The 18,433-nt window shown below is 38.3% G+C and overlaps 1 protein-coding gene across 1 annotated transcript in view; it reads right to left on the minus strand.

Annotated features, from left to right (window-relative positions):
* LOC136857276 (uncharacterized) overlaps positions 1-18,433 on the minus strand; it is a 300,734-nt gene that overhangs the window by 36,418 nt on the left and 245,883 nt on the right. The window contains exons 6-7 of the mRNA XM_067135803.2: positions 8,684-8,834; positions 320-461 (exon numbers count right to left, since the gene is read on the minus strand). Of these exons, the coding sequence (XP_066991904.2) occupies positions 320-461; positions 8,684-8,834 (293 nt within the window). The remainder of the gene's footprint in view (positions 1-319; positions 462-8,683; positions 8,835-18,433) is intronic.

Consider the following 18,433-nt stretch of genomic DNA (forward strand, 5'->3'; position numbering starts at 1 on the left):
AAAGTATAAAAAGGTTAATATAATTTCATCAGAACCATAATAAAGGTACATTCTTTTATACAAAGTTTATATTGCAAAACTTGCAGTCTTATGAGCAGAACATAATCAGTTAAGGAGGAAAGTGGTATGATTGGCTAAGAGTAATAGAAATGAACATCAAACATAAGAGAGGAAAAAAGAGGGAAAATCTATCGCAATGGGATAATCTGCAAGATCATTCCCATCATCATCAAATGAATATAATGATACACTTTGATGAAATAATTAGAGAATAATGAACAATATCAATATTAAATAAACATTCATATAAGCTTGGTACCTGAGCGGAATACTGGGTTCTCTCTGTCTTGAAGCATGCTGCCGTACATCTACATCCACTTCGGGGAAATACATTTCAACACGCCCAGAGCCAGAAGCCGATCGACGAGGGCTGTAGCCTCTGGATCGCAATAAACGAGGATCTGTTGAAGAAATGGAATTTCTCTCAGAGATTACATATGATTAATTACTATCAAAAACAGGATCAAAACTGAAAATAAAACATGCAAGTTTCCTTCATGAAGATGATGGGGTCTATTGTTTGAAAAAGGTTAAAAAGTACGATTACTAGCCTTCCAGTCCCTTTTATTTCTTAATGACAGAGGATATGGTTAACAGCTGCTTGTGTGTCTCCTGCAACAACAGCAACTATCTCGATGTCACCCTGTTTCAGTCCTACATCATTGGAACCACTAAATCAACTACAAATTTTGTTTAATTTTGCATATTTGGAGGGTTTATCAAAATTCTTCCTTCACAGTTCTTGATAAGCACCAAAGTGAAATGAAGGGAGAATAATAATAATAATGGATAAACCACTTTTGACAATTAGTTTCAGATTTCACAGTATTCCGAGAAGAAGGAGAAAAGAAATCTTCAAAAGTGATTTTTTCAGAAGAAGGAAGCAGATAAGCCAACGAATGAAGCTATATTGGCAGAAGATCAAAGCCAGGGGAGTCCTGGATACCATAGCTGTTACTCCGTGGTCCATAGTGGTCAAAATCGAACATAAGAAGTGTATTATATACCACTGAAAAGAATTCAGCAAGGATTTATATATATACAGGGTCTTTTTATTTTTAGCTGGCTCCGCAGCACCACTCAAAGAGAGGAATACATCTCTCGGAAAATGAGTCACCCGGCTATCGTCTTCCGTGCATGTTCCCCTGACACACGGAGCAAGCCGTAAAAAAGACCCTGTATATACACACTAGCTGATACCCGTGCTTCACTACAGAATTCTACATTATACAGAATTACAGGTCAGGTAGTGTACATATTGTAAGATTGTATTAAATTGCATAGTTCTTAATGTTACCCCAGAAACGCGATTGGGAAGTCAACATACATCTTTTCTCATATGAAGACTGGGTTAGGGAATTTTCATTTCAATGGCAGGCTCTCTTGCCTACCATCAGTCACAATCAAGTTGGGCAGGTTTCATTGTAATGGCAGACACCCACTCTCCACCTGCCTTTATACATCCTCAGAAAAACTGTCATAGTGATTTCCCCAACTGAAATCTTCATACGCCATTCCAATGACTTCAGTAGGAATGTCACGACTAAAAGCAATGCTATCATATGAAATACTTTATCAAATGAAAAACCACTCATCTTCTCACTTTTAATGAACAGTATTATGCTGCCAATCTAACAGTCCAAAGTTCCAGAGCTGGAATGACCAGGCCACAGACAGCCGTGATCTGCCATTATTTCATTAAGTGTGCACACTGCTCATTCCAATTGGCACCTCAAAGCAGGGATTGAACAGCTAGAATACTATAATGAACCAGTGTGTTACATACCAGCAGTATCATAAAAGTATGAAAAAGAGAAATGGCATGCTAAAGAAGAAAGTTATCTAACTCTCCATCTATTTCCCCACCAATATTCAGGCAGGGTGTTATATTCAGTATGCAGCAGTAATCCCATCTATCAGAGATGAGTGACAGCATAAGAGACAAAGAACATCACAACAAACAATGGTCAATGTAATGTTACTGTTGATCAATTTTATGAGCTTTCTATATTGTAGGCCTTCACATTTAGTTTTCTTCTGACTCTAAAATACCACTCTTATCATAGTCGGTACGGTAAAACTGAATAAAACAAATGATTGGAAATTGTATTCTCTATAACTGTTCTCAATTGGACCAATAACATAGGTATTTAAAAATTAAATTTCATGGCGCCTTTCCCTAAACTTTTTCATCTAGGGTGAATAACATTATTTAAGGCCTAGATTGTAGTGGCTCATTCCCTGACTTTACATACCAATTTTAATTAATTTCTCTTCACCTATTTTCTTGCGATGCACGTACATACATACATACATACATACAGTGACAGTATGCTTCTTAAGAAATGGTAATTTATTGATTTATTCAAGTGTGTATCACCTGATCTCTGTCTTTTGTCAGCGGGACACGTGTCTTGACTGTGACAAGCGAGGTTTTATTTGTTTTACCTGTGCAGCTATTTTTATTGCTTGCGAGGGGACTGAGCCACCCGGCACAAATGAAAATAATAAAACCATGCACCCGAACAGCTGACTCTCACCTGATAAATGTAAATGAATAATTTGGTGGAACATTCTATCATCGGAAGAACTTAACAGCGCTAAATACGTAAATACGAGTGCATATCTCAATGTGAAATTAGGTCACATAAGTGGTAATGAAGTCATGTCTCAATCATAACATTTAGAAGATAATTTGTGGCTAATTTTATGACAATTTACGAGTGCATTTAGTGTCACATAAATTGGACGATAATAGAAGAATTCAGTATCTGAACTGAACACGTACTTCCAGTAACTGGTGAAATGTGCTCTACTTAGCCAAGGGTAGTGCAAGCACTCACTTTGATTTTGACCGCTGCAGTAGACAGTGGAGCGACATATTTAACACCCGAATGGTCAAACAGTTGCTTATGGAAGTGTGCTTGCTTACATGATTCAGTTATTTAAAAGTATAACTTCACTAAACCAACAGACATCGAATGTTGTTAGTCACTTGTGAGAAAGTACATATCATGTCATGATATTGAAAAGAAACTGCGTCCAGGATTATTTCTAACTGTTTTGTACATGTTTCAGTGGATTACTACGGAACTGCTGCCATGTGAAGAGGACATCTACAGTCATTGGAATATGATGATGGATTTTATCACAATATTCAACATTCATCGTCTCTAAAGAACTAGAGAAACTGGGAAATGACTTTTGGTCCCAGTTTCAATGACAGTGAAATCCTGACATTCACCTCCCCATGGTAGAGAGGGGGCAACGGTTGCATATATAAATTATATACAGGCGGCTGTAGCCTCCGTGGCTCAGGCGGCAGCGCAACAGCCACTCACCACTGGGTTCTGTGGTTCAAATCCTGGTCACTCCATGTGAGATTTGTGCTGGACAAAGCAGAGGCGGAGCAGGTTTTTATCCGGGTACTCTGGTTTTTCCTGTCATCTGTCATTCCAGCAACACTCTCCACTATCATTTCATTTCATCTGTCAGTCATTAATCATTACCGCAGAGGAGTGCGACAGGCTTCAGCAGCCGGCACAATTCCTATCCTCGCCACTAGATGGGGGCTTCATTAATTCCATCCCTGACCCAGTCAATGATTGGAAAAGAGGACGGGATAAGGAAGAACTTCAAAATTATCATGGTGTATTTCTTGTAAACACGGCCTACAAAATTCTGTCTTTTATTCTTTTACAGCATTTAAAACCATTTGCTGAAAATGTTATTGTGGACTATTAGAACGGTTTACGTAGTAACAGATCCACTACAGACAACATATTTGCAATTAAGACTATTAATGATAAGCTGTGGGAACACAAGGAGTCTGTTCATTATCTCTGTATAGATTTCTTCAAGGCATATGATTCAATCCATAGAGAAGGGCTGTAGAACATCATGATGGAGTTTAGCTTTCCCACAAAATTAAATCCCCCTGCTTCAGTTCCTCAGTGTCCACTTTGCATCTTTCCTCAGTCTGTGAATTACAAGAAGTTTTCAATTTAATTTCAACACAAGCAGTTATCATATTGTAATCAGATCCTATCTCAGCTCTGAGAAGGGAAGGGGAAGGAATTAATTAGCATGTGCAAACTGTGTATGGATGGTAATGTTAGCTGTGTTTTGCTCAAGGGCAGAAAATCAAGTTCCTTCCAGAATAAAACTGGTCTGAGACAAGGGGATGCACTATCTCCTCTTCTATTCAACATTGCACTGGAGAAGATTATCGGGAAATTAGCTCTTGTACCTGCTGGCATCATATTGGGGAGACAACATAAAGTCCTTGCATATATGGATGATATTGTTCTTATTGGCCACAATTAATTAGAAATTAGGCAGTTATTTGTGGAACTAGAGGAAATGGCAGCAAAAATTGGCTTATGGGTAAATGATAAAAAGACACATTACATGGTTGTCAGAGACCGAATCATGAGGAGGTTGACAGATTGCCTTTGAAGATTGGGAAATATATATTTATAAGAGTTAGAGGAGTTTAAATTCCTTGGTGTATTAATTGATGAGCAAAACAGGAGGCAACAGGAACACCAAGCTAGAATTAAGAATGTAAATAAGGCATTTTACTCTATGAGCCCATATTAGGCTCCAAAAGTTTTTACAAGGAATGCAAAAATGATTATGTACAATACAATCATTTGACCAGTACTTCGGTATGGTTCCAAGATATGGAGTATAACCAAGAAAGAGCAGCAGCAGTTGCAAGTCTTTGAGAATAAAGTTTATAGAATAATATTTGGCCCATGGTTCGATACTATCTCTCAAAGTTGGCAGAAAAGATCTAATTATGAGATTTACACCCTCCCTCAACAACAACTATAATGGGTGTGATAGAATACAACAGACTGCGCTGGGCTGGACATGTACTGAGGATGCAGGATAACAGAGCACCAGTAGATCTATACAAGGGATCTCTTAATGGGAAAAGACCTTCAGGAAGACCCCGAGCACCTGGAAAAAGGAGATCAACAAGGTATTCCGGACCCTCCAAATTGATAACTGGGAAGAGAAGGCTCAAGATCGAAAAGGATGGAAGAGGATTGAGAGATCGGCACGGGAATTTCACATCCCTCAGAAGCCTACAGAGTGAGTGAGTATTCAACATTCATTCCACTATGAGCTGCTAGATCATCAGACCATCGCCAACAGAGGAGAAATGCAGGTGAGTCCACCTTAAACATATCAATTAAGGACGACTTTTCATCGTTCAACATTAAGTCTGCAGTCAAAGCTAAGTCGAATCTGAATCTAATATGGTAATATTTCTCATTTTTGAGTAATATTTTGGTAATATTTGGAGCTTATATTCACGCCTTGTGGTGGTCAAACTCAGTGTCATTGAGATGTTCAGATATCATGTAATCATTCAATTTTGGAGTGCTTTAGTAAAATGTATGACAATGATTGTTGGATTCGGTCTTAGGATATCGATTTCAACAAATTAAGATTTATTTCATGAGTGTAATACTTTGCGTTAATTCTAACCACGTGTTTTCTGTGAGATACTGTAATGGATTACAGTAATTAATATTGTCATCTTTTTGAGTGGACTTCTTGCATTAATTGATTATTTAATGTGTGTTATAATTAGTCCTCAGATAATTGAATTCTGACGTATGTTTAGCGATGTTGTGATATATTAGATGCATATGATGATGATGATGATGATGATGCTTATTGTTTAAAGGGGCCTAACAGCGAAGGTCATCGGCCCAGATGCATATGTGGCATTTGAATGTCAGAAGTGATAAATAGCAGCATCTTCGTGTATATATTATCATGGTCACATTAGCAGAGAGTTTTGATATTGATAAGCCTTATAGTTGTACTCCTGAATATAGAACTTGTTACTGTCAGAATGAAATTATCCTAATGTGAAGTTACTGACAGTTGTCAAGTCTACAAGTTTATTTGTTGGCTATTTACTGAGAATTATTTTGATTACTGCACAGATTCGTCCATATTAATAAATCAGAATATGTGTTAGTTCAATTTAAAGCAAAACTCACTTCATAATTGCTCGAACTCAGGACCACATGTTAAATTTCATGTTCATCATTTGTACCTGCCAGTTATGGAGTAACGTTATTGGAGAATGTGAGTAGTGATTTCATGATTTATAGATATTGTAGTATATTTCTTCTGTACATTATTCTTAGTAGTTGAATTGTAGAATATTGGTACATTTGTAGTTGTTGGAGATGTAATTAGGAAAAGTGATTTATTTCAGACATATGTGCATGCCATGTGGGCAGATTTATTTGTGTTCCAATGTGTAGGGATTATACTCTATGTTGTTGTCTATATTCCAGTGCTGATGATTAACTTTGGTCATTAGAAGAGATGTTTATTTCAGTTTACCTGATGTGACCACTTAACGTTAATTGATTAAATTAATAATCCATTCTGAACAGATATATAGTTGACATCTCAATTCAATTTAATTTAGACTACTTTGAAAGCATATTCAAATAAAACTAAATTGTTTATCAAAATTAATTTATAAATTCCCACGATGTAATTTCACGTCAAATTTTCATTACAAGAAAATTAAGTACTTTCATTGTTTAAATTTTTCTATAACATTTTTTAAATTTCAATTCTCTTACAATTATTCGATGTATTGGTCTGACTCTTTGGCTGAATGGTCACTGTACTGCAGGGTGCGAAATCGCGCGCGCGCGGGGGGGGGGAAGGGATTCCCCCCACCGACGATTTTATCTCAAAGGTCCCCCCCCACTAAAATTGCCCAGGGGGGGGGGGGAAGAGGGATTCTTTCATTATAAAATTATGAGGAAAATGTAGAACACATATAATTTATGACTGAAATTAATGATTTTTACTGTACATATTTTTATGAAAACATCAGCAATAATTCAAGTGACTGCTTGACCTTCAGCAATAAAACAACGCAGCAGTGGCAATCCGGACAGTTCCCTGCGAAACGTTGAGAATTTCACCTTATTTTCTTGACACGGCATAAGCCCAAAAGCCTATACAGTATCATGTCTTTAAGAACAGGCCGTGAAAGCATTAATGACAACATGAGTGTATATATTTGAAGACTGCAGGGTATGAAGATGTGAAGATTGTCCTTGCCCTTGTGTATTTTCATGTTTGTCCTTGTCTCCCATTTCTGTTGCTCCCTCTTCTCACAATGATCGCCATTATTTTCGTCCTATTGTGTGTTCCTTTTATTGTTCCCGTCTCTCTATGTATGACTTGCTTTGACACTTGTTTGTTCCCATCTAATACTTAAAACTTGAATATAAGGGTCCTGTTGATATACAGGGTCTCTTATAAACCCAGACTGTCCAGTGGACTTTCTACTCTCTGCAGTCGTATGGGAGGCACGCGCACAGTTCTTGACCTTGCAAGGAGCATGCACGTGTTCAACCTGGCATCAGTAGCCAGTCTGAATCTCAGTTGTTAACATGGTGAGATTCCTATCATTGCAACACTGTATTTTCGTATCTAAAAGTTATTTTAAGTACGAGTTGGCTCGACGTGTATGCGATGCATTTCTTCAGCAATTTTCTGGTGAAATGCCACCTTCATGAGCACAGATTCATGTAATTGTAAATAAATTTGAAACTACTGGCTCAGTGTTCAATAAAAAGCATGCGAGCACATGAGCAGTTTTAACAGAGGAAAAGCCAGATGACATTGGTGTGAATCTTAAACGGTCACCGAATAAATCATTCACAAAATTAGCGCAACAACTAGTGGTTTCGGTCTCTTCTGCACACAGAACTACAAAGCTGTTACACATCAAAGCGTACAGGTTTACACGGACCGATTGTTTAAAACCTGCTGATCCAGCTACAAGAGTGAGATATTGTGAGCGGTATCCTGCATCAATGAATGATCGTTCATTTGACCCTCAGCTTGGGTTCCTTTTAGATGAGGCCTGGTTTCATCTCAATGGTCATATGAACAGTCATAACTCATAACTCTCCCTGTTGGTGTGCAGAAAATCTTAATGGTGTTTATGAAGTCCCTCATTGTGAAGGATGACACTTCCAGCATCTTTTATAAGGTAAGATTTCATGTAACATTGTATACAAGCTTAAAGCAGGGCGGCTGCGTGCGACGTAAGTTGGTCTGAGGCAACTGCTGTAGCGCAGAGTACAAACACCATGACCTCGGTCTGGGTTTATACGAGAGACTTCATAGATCATTAAATGAACATTTGTACTATGCACAAACCATATTATTGTTGCCGTGAGGAATCTTGCGACTGGTTTGTTCCTGTAGTAAGTCTTCTCCATTTGATATGAGCATCATGTTTGGCCTCTTCAGAGCTTTGCTCTTCTGCATTCTCAAGTAATGTCTTCACAAAGTTCTTTCTTAGTCTGCCTCGGAGACACCTGCCTGGTATTTTGCTTTCAATCACTTGTCATCAAACTGCCATACCAAAGCCTATAGCCTATTCACATGAGCTCTCTCTTCCTAATCTGATTCGGCAGCCACCTCCTCTCGAGCACTGTGTAAAACCTCAACGTTGGTCATCCTCCTTTTCTAACTTACTTTCTGCATTTGATCACATCTTCAATAGAAAGAAATTTTTGTATATCAATCTAAATATAATTATGTAAATACATACCTATTGATCCTTCATCAGCCTCATCTGTATCATCATCAGGAATGTTGGATAGTGCTTTACTGTTGCGGTTCACATCAGCCATATCTTTGTCTGTACTCAGGTCACTGAGACTGTAGCTCCTCCTCAGCTGTTGTACCAGACCACCCCCTCCCTGTAAGACAGTTACTTATTATTGAACTTGTAACAGAAGTATTATAACTGAGCACCAGTTAAAATTTACCAAATATGGAAAAGAGCTCTGCCTTTCATTCTGTGTTTTTCCAGAATAAGCAAGTAACAACAACAAAAACAACAACTAACACAGCAAGTCATGAAAGTTTTAAATATGAGACAAACCAATTTTATAACCAGACACAAAAGTAAAGCTCCTAAACATCAATATTAGTACTTTTACAAAGGCATTATTATATTTAAATTACATATCTTGAATTACCAAAGAAATTTAGAGGATTAGTATGTTAAAGAATACAGTTTCAGAAACACAAGAGCTGAAATTTTGTCTAAAGAAGAGATTTCTTTTAATGTGCTTGCAAATGTACAAACATTGGTTCCTCATATTTAAGCAAAGTGAATGTGTTGAGACTCATTCCCAAAATCTTCAGCACAGGTGATCACCAACCCATGGCATCTATGCAGCCCAATAAATAAATAAATAAATAAATAAATAAATAAATAAATAAATAAATAAATAAATATTCAAACAAATAGTCCCCATTCCAGGAGCTTTAAACTCAGGAGCGTGAAGTGGCAAGTATGGAATCATACCTGGAATTAACTCAGCTTCCATTCACTTGTGCCTAATTTCTCTCATTAATTTTCCTATTGATTTTCCTTAATGCAATCTTGTTCTGTTCTGAACCGGATTGTATCAGGTTTGTGAGGTCTAGAAAGACTTATTTTCCCTACTTTCATGGTTTTTCCCTTTCTTTAGTGATACTCTCATTCTTCAAACAGTCACACTTCTTCCCCTTTCTCCCATTACTAGTACGGTATTATAGAGGGAAGATCATCCCATTGTTTTGCACATCCAATCAACAATCACTACCATATGAATACTTTACACACATCAACAATGGTTTATATATTTGACATAAAGATTAACCTTTTCAAGAAATACAAAACATATCTCATTTCTGCAATTAAATAATAATTAGAATGATAAAGTTGAATATTTGTTCCCTAAGCTGATCACATATTTTTTCCAGGAATTTCATGTATAGAGTTATTGGAATATGTTCTATAACAAAGTTTTAAGATTTTTAAAAAAAGTCCCCAATATAGTTTCTTACCTGAATCAAAACATGATCTGTACATTCATCATCAATCCTTCATGGTAATTAGAAAGTGCTTAAGTTTCCTGCTGACTCAGACCACAGGTGAGATTTCCATGTCTTTGGATCTTGATACACTTGACATACTCCTTCAGCCAGGTCAGTATTAGCCAATACACATCACTATTGAAACAAACATTGTCTTTCACTTGGTCACTGCTACAAGCTTACATCTGAATTTCTATCTTACAGGTTTGCAGTTTCTGTTTTATATTCACTGACAATTAGACTATTATTATTATTATTATTATTAGCTTCATGTAAAAGACTTAAGATATTTATATTAACTCCCTGTACTATACGTATGTGCAGTTTTTGTCTAATAACCTGTGTACATTTGACATTTGTTCTGCTGTGGTTCTTTGTAATTACTAATTACCTGGAGCTGGTTCTAGAACAAAAGAGATTATAAGGTACCAACCTGTCGTTCACCTGATGCTGAAATGGGAAAACAATGGAAAAGCACTCCTTAGATGGTCAAAGTGAGATTTTAACCAACTTCTCTGCTTAGGCATGTTAGCTGTGGTTGAGAGCACCCCATTCCAGACTTATGTATATTCAGGCAGATCAGGAATCATGAGGGCTACAACAGAATATTGGATATACATGGGAAGTGCAGGGCCTTCTCTTTGGAGCCAGAGGAATCTCCTTTATGACACACAATCCTCCCTCATAAAGTTGGATTAACACCTATAGATCTACAACATCTATTCCTTATGCTCCTGAAGGATTCTTTATCCATTTCATCTACACATTTGTATATTTTAAGTTGCTTTTCAGTTTTTAATTTGATTTTTGTTTTTCTTTGTAGGGTTCTTTTTAATATTTTGGTAATTCAAATATGGTTCTTTACCATTGTTTTAGAACTACTTTTTTTCTTTTGATGGAAATAACTATCTTTTGTCTTCTAGATTCACATAGTCATTCACAAGAGCAGTCAGATGTCTCAGAGAGATATCTGTTTTTTTTTTTTATTTTTTTTTTTTACAATCTGCTTAATGTCACACCGACACAGATGGGTCTTATGGCGATATAGACTATCTCAACCATGGTACCAGATAAATAAGTACAAACTTACAGCAGCAGAAAGATTAAGTCACTGGCAGGTACATGTTTTCGATCTTCATTGTGAAGTACAGAGCAAAGGAAAAAACACTATCAAGATTGAATACCTCGTCTAGATTATCATAATGCTGGTTCATTACTTCCAGTACTTTCTATACATTATCATCATCATCATTATCATCATCATCATCATCATCATCATCATCATCATTTTTCTACTCCAGTTTCTCGGGTGTGATGTACAAGCGCTCACCATCCTGTCTTCATACATCATCTTTTTTTCAGGACATCTTTCCCCCATCTGGTTCACATGAAAATATTTATACCATAGAAAACGGTATCCAGACAGAGTTGAAGTGTAATTCACAGGTTGATTTGTGTGTTATGCTCTTCCAGACAAAATTTTAACCTTGTTAGTTTGCTCAATACAAGCTTGTCTACACAAGCAGAGAGTAAGATAAACAGTTATTATGAAGGCTAATTATCTTTGGCTTGATCAATTAGACTACTTTTATGCCAAATACCTTACTAATATTTTGTTGGTTTAGCATGCTTATTATTTATTCGTACCTTTGTTGTACGGAAGTAAACTGTTCTGGGATATTTTTTCACCTCATTCTGTTTATCGCTCCACAGATTTACGACTTCGTTTACATTTTATACTTTATATCTACTACCGATACGCATTTCTCAAAGTGTAGAGAGTTCTTGTTGCAAAGTACTGGTTCAGTGATACCGTACTGTATTTTCGGATGCGTAATTCGAGGAATTCAGATATTTAAAAGAATATTTACACTTCATATATAAATATAATATACACACAATTGGTTCAACTCATTTGCGGTTAATAGTCATTTGGCGTAAAATTTCGGCGTGAGATATTTTCTGAAAAGTAAAATACGGTACATCAGGTAAGTTGGACGCGTGGGTTTGAAGTAGCCTACCGACTCTGGAAAATATTCTTCCCGTTACGAGCTGACAATACGACCTGAAATGAAATAAACGTGTACTAATAAAAGTACAATTCATGTAAGTACAGAATAATGACATGCCGGCAAAAAAAGAAAAACTGTCCAACACGATAAGGGGTGGGCATCGAAGGAGGGACCCCTGCTATATTTCCTCCAGCCGTTCGTATCCAATCTTGTATGAGTGACGTGTCCATTCCCCCTTTTGTTGGATACAAACGTGGATCCCTCGCGGAAATATTTCTTTAGGCATTGTTTTTCGTTTTTGAGCAACATAAGGTGCAAGCTTTCTGCCATCACCTGCTACATGAAGCATTGCAGTTCATCGTTCTTTTTCGCTTCCGGTAGCGCGTACGATAATACTTGATGCCCCCTTCTTATCGATTGTTCGACTTTGTGGCATACGGAAAATTACTGGCATCTGACTTGTGGTTCACCTCCTCATACAATTGGTACCTATATAACGTACAACATCTTATTTATACACTGGATCATTCAAACGTCTACCTCACTTTCGTCTGGGTGCCAGCGCATATTGGAATTTTTGGAAATGAACGAGCCGATACTTATGCAAAGCAAGCAGCACGTCTTCCGCTTCCCGCCTCTACTATAGCCATTCCCACCACTGATTATTTTATACACGTAAAAAACAAGGCTCACTCCGAATGGCAATCAGAATGGCATGATACTGCCAAGTACAAAGGCAGATCGTACTACCAACTGCAACCTCTTATTCCCCTACAATCGTGGTTCATAACAGGCCAGTACTCTAGACGACATATAACTACTATCATACGTCTAAGATTTAATCATGTCCTTACTCCGCTCTATAAATACAGTTTTCATCTGACAACTCACCCCTTTTGTGAATGTGGTTACCCCGACGCAGATTCTAATCATATCTTTTTCCAATGTCCTTTATATCGTTCAGCTCGTCAACGTATTTTACACCACCTTATCCAACACACATTTTCATTCCCTACCAGTATTTCTTGTTTACTCTATAATCTGACACCCACTGCAATTTCAACAATTACTACTTTTCTTGATGACTCCAACCTCACTTTATAACTTGATATCATATTACTCTTTCATTTATTTTTGTCGATATACTCCTGGCTTCCTTTGTGTATATAACCTGATCGTTTGTTTTTTGTGGTGACTCTTTCTTTATTCTCAGTTTTCCTTCTTTTTTTTTTACTGGAGCTGATCACTACCTTCTCTATGAAGCTTAGCCCTTGGATACTATAGCGTTACCCCTCTATAAGTTAATCAAGTCTATCATGCGCACCTATTTTCCAAACCCTCTGTTTTTTCTGTCGTGTGTATAATACAGTGCTCCCATTTGTTTATTTATTTATATTTATACAGATATCTATATGGCGTTTTATAAATCCCATAAGAATATTGACTGGGCGAAAATCACAAGGAGCCCAACACATTTCATGAAGAAGAAGAAGGCTTGTGGTTCCTATTTGGGAGAGCAAATATTCCTTCACTGTACGCTTCTCGATGACAAAGCGATGAAAATCAATTACTTCTTGGTTGAAGTCATTCGGCATTTTGTGGCATAATGGCGTTCGTCTAAGATAAAGTCCATTTCTCTTCATAAAATTAATCATCAAGCCTTGGCTAACCTTCAAATCCGAGACACTGATTTCATGTGCAGCAGCTATTTCTCGTCCTTTAAAATACAGCATTTCGTGAGAAACGGCATATCCAACGATGCGTGACGAAATCATGTATTTAAGCAGATCCTCCTCTACTTTCGGAAACTTGCCGCTTTTTGGTCCGCGCTACTATTTGAGACTTGTTGGTCGGTTGAAGTGCACTTCTCCGTTACCGCGGTACCGAACGTTGCATTCGGACAGTATACTTGCCTGTATACTTGCGGCCTGTTGTCCTGTCTGTATGTTTCGGCGTAACTTATCATCGCGAGTTTATATGGTTCAGTATTACTCGAATACTTGCTCATTATGCACTAACAAACAATTCTGAGATCAGAGAAAACGCATGTCCCGTACCCGAAACAGTAGTAAAATCAGTGGCGAAGCTATCAGTTAAATAATGGGTAGGCAGGAAATCTTACCTTAAAGTTTCTTGTTGAGAAGTTCCTTAAGTCGAGTTTTCTTGTAAAATGGTCAATCACACGGCCCTTCAGTACTTGATCACTCATCAATTCCTTCACAAGCATTTTCTCGATAGAAATGGTACTAAGACTGCTGAGTCTTTCAATGTTCGTTGACTTACGCAAAAATGTTTTTATCCTCTTCAGAGTGATCATACTCCTTACAGAGGAAGCCGTGGTCGCACGAAATGTTTTTTTGCTAGCGGCTTTACGTCGCACTGACACAGATAGGTCTTATGGCGACGATGGGATAGAAAAGGCCTAGGAGTTGGAAGGAAGCGGCCGTAGCCTTAATTAAGGTACAGCCCCAGCATTTGCCTGGTGTGAAAATGGGAAACCACGGAAAACCATCTTCAGGGCTGCCGACATTGGGAATCGAACCCACTATCTCCCGGATGCAAGCTCACAGGCGCGTGCGCCTAACCGCACGGCCAACTCGCCCGGTAGAGGAAATGTTAATATTAAATGAATCATTTTTGACACTTCCTCATACACTGGTTCGAGGTCATTGAGGACAATATAATGTAAATTTTTTGAGGGGACAAATGTTTTTGCTATATCGGAATAAATGTTAATCAATTCATTTTCCAATAATTCCCTATTAAAAAAGGATAAATGTTTAAGACTGTTCAGTTTAATAGCAGGGAAGCTCTCTTTGTAAACTATGAACTGATTTGGATCCAACAACTCAACAAACCGGATGCTTTCAAAATCGCCAAAATCTGGGGCAATGATAAATGACTGACTGATGAGATGAAACGTTAATGGGGTGTGTTGCTGGAATGAAAGATGACAGAGAAAACCGGAGTACCCGGAGAAAAACCTGTCCTGCCTCCGCTTTGTCCAGCAGAAATCTCACATGGAGTGACCGGGATTTGAACCACGATATCCAGCGGTGAGAGGCCGATGCGCTGCTGCCTGAGCCGCGGAGGCTTCAAGAAATCCATTAATATACACAAAATGATAAACTTATTCTTGTTCCACGCCACACAAAATTATCAACAGACCTGAAATATGTCATCTCTGACTAATAAAAATTGAATATAAAGTGTATATGTCAACATTTTCAGCCAACAGATCAATACATGCTAAACACCGAAATTTTACAGCAATATGAGAATTATGCCTAGGGATATACTAGTATCTTCACTATAGTAGAGTATGGAGGGTTGCTAATGATCTCAAGAGACAATTTCAAGACAGCATAGCTTCTGGAAAATCCTTCCCACTGCCAAGGGTCCAACATATGTTCAGGTATCACTCTACACTGTACCTTCCACTGCAGGAAGACTCCAGCAAAGTACAGGCATGTCCTGATTAGCTTGCATACAATACAAGACATCTGCATTCCAGTACCCTTTACAGGAGTCCAAATGCTGATCTCATGTGAAATAACTAACAACTGGTGCTTATGTAGCCTACCACAAGTCCACTGGGGAAGCATATGGTGACTTGACTGAAATATCACTGAAGGGCATAGCACATATTCCTGTTGCTGTTCCGAACTACACCAAAAATTGGCGGGTTGAAGCAGAGATGTGAGTGGTTCACCTTGGAATGCACCCAAGCATTCTTTACCGCTGTACCATACAGAGCTGGGTTCTCGGACGCTACATTGGACTGATGGTAGTTCGAATTGTCTTTCACATTTTTAGCTATTCCAATGGCTAACTTGTCATTCATTATACTACTCTCTATACATTCTTTTGAGAAAGTTTCCCTGCATTTGAGATACCATCTCCGATAGTTTTGCCCCCCCTCCTTGGTTGGTAGAAAATTGCAAAATTGCACAGGGTTTACTACAGTCATAGAAATCACCCGCAAGATGTCGTTCATACAGCTTTCTACTGCAAGTTAGTCTTTCTGTGATGTGGTGAGGCAGTAATTTTCTACTCAGCCCTTGGAGCACTTTTCCACATTAAGGTCCCGATTTATCACGGCGCTGACAGTATACAGATGTGCAACTTATTTGCATTAGATATCTGTGCGACTATTCCTTTTGAGAAGCATGATGATGATGATTGTTGTTTAAAGGGGCCTAACATCTAGGTCATCGGCCCCTAATGGTACAAAGTGAGACTAAATGTAACAAATTAAAAGTCCCAAATCCTCCACTGACCAGAATACAAAAGTGAGGACGAAGAATGACTGGATGGATATGAATTTAAAACAGTCAGTGGATCCGACCCGCAGTGCTTCACATTCACAGAAACTGACGTAAAACAGTAGTATTACTGACCAAGGGACTGCTTCTAAAGCACAATACGGAATCGATGATGCTTGCAGTCTAAAGGGGTCTGAAATCCAAGTCATCAGCCCCTCACAATATTACTTATCACTAGGAAAGTAGAACCATGGTATTTGTCGTGGTGCGGTACTAATCAAAAGTAGCGTAGATTCGTGGTATTGCACACATTATTGTACTACTCACAAGTAATGAAATTCGCACATGCAAAACAGACCAATGGTATTTCGCACATTGCGGCGCCATTTACAGGCAACGCAAACTATGGTGTTCATCACATAAGTGTTCTAACCACAGGGGCTCGTACTGTACTATCCCGTGGTATTCCTCATATAGTAGGTACTTATCATAGGCAAGCCAGAACCATGGTATCGCTCATATAGTGGTACTAATTACAGGTACTGTAAAAGCAGACAGTGCACTCTAAGTGGGGGGGGGGGGGGCTAACAGCACGGTGCTCCTGCGTGCTACTAATCACAAACCTATTTGGTACCTAAGGGTGCGGCCATAGTGCACCGCTTCCTGCTTTATCGCGGCGGGCGAGCGGGAAAGAAAAGATAGTGAAAACTGATTGGGGCGGCCATAGTGCACCCGCCTACCTGCGTTAACCAGCTCAAACCACTTCTACTCGCTTTAACAGGAAATAATTATTATTTCTTTTCCCGCTTGGACTGCTCACCGCCCAACACGTCCGGTCAGTCTGCTGTTTATCTTCCGACTGCGCACGTTGTTCTCACACTTGCTTTTATAAAATGAAAGCGGATAAAGACATTTTAATCTCAAAAGTATTTATGAAGAGTATAATTTGGGACAAAAGGTTGCAAGCCCATGCCAACGTTGTTGACAAAGCATGGAAGGAAATAGCTGCTGAATTGGGTGTTGAAGACGGTAAGTGAGAAATAGACAGTACTTTTATTATTATTATTATTATTATCAACACAAATTAAGTCGTCATTATTATATCAAACACCTACATTCGTAGTTACTAAACATTACTGCATTTCCCAGTAATGTGTTTTCAGGTATTTCCTAATGGTTGAATAGTTTTGAATGAGACTTCAGATGATCAGCGAGTTATTAACAGTATAAAACGAAATAATCAATCGATAAACTAATAATTTTGTTTTCTCAGATGGGGTTCTGCGGAAAAAGTGGAAGTATCTGAGGAAACCAATTCGCCATAGAAATGGGAAAGTTTCCTCCCTGTCGTTCAGGTGATGCTGGCGGTCATCCAGAATCCAAATAGCCTTATTTTAAATCGCTGATGTTTTTAGTGGGAATCATCAACCCAAGAACTACATCGAGCAACTTGAAAAACAGTAAACCTCCAGCTCAACAGGAAAATGAGCATTCTGAAATAGTTGCCCACACTGCTGCTGGGTGTGGAATTGAACTTACGGAGGGTGTTCAGGAAGTGGAAAAACAACACAGCAGGATGAAACCATAGGCTTGCCAGAAAAAGGAAGCGAGACGAATTAAGTTCAAAGTATAACAAGAAAATGATACTGATTGAGGAAAAACTGCTTCTTTGTTGGAACGCGTCATACAAGATCGCAGATGTGACCGATGTGACGACAATGATGATGCATAACTGTTCTTTCGAAGCGTTTTGGCTTATGTAAGCAAAAAGAGTTCAGCAATTAGTTGACGAGTCCGTTTACCCGAGTACCCAGGATATTCCACACATTCCCAGCCCTAATTCCAGTCATGGTGGTACTTCATACTCAAATGAAGAGACCGTTCAGACCGCACTACATGGTGATGCATTTGAGACATTGCATACTGCGTCAAACGAAACTGTTAGGTGAATTTTTGTTACGTTAAAAAGTGTAATGATACACATTTTCATTAATATTTACTTCGTATTCATTCTCTAATAAAATTAGTTTTGAAAAAGTGTACGTTTAACGCTTCCACCATTAATTTATCGTTGAAATTACATGTTTTTATTTTATACGACGATTTACGTTGCACCGACACAGATACGTCTTATGGCGACGATGGGACAGGAAA

Source organism: Anabrus simplex, chromosome 1 (genome assembly GCF_040414725.1).
Source record: "Anabrus simplex isolate iqAnaSimp1 chromosome 1, ASM4041472v1, whole genome shotgun sequence".
Taxonomy (NCBI): domain Eukaryota; kingdom Metazoa; phylum Arthropoda; class Insecta; order Orthoptera; family Tettigoniidae; genus Anabrus; species Anabrus simplex.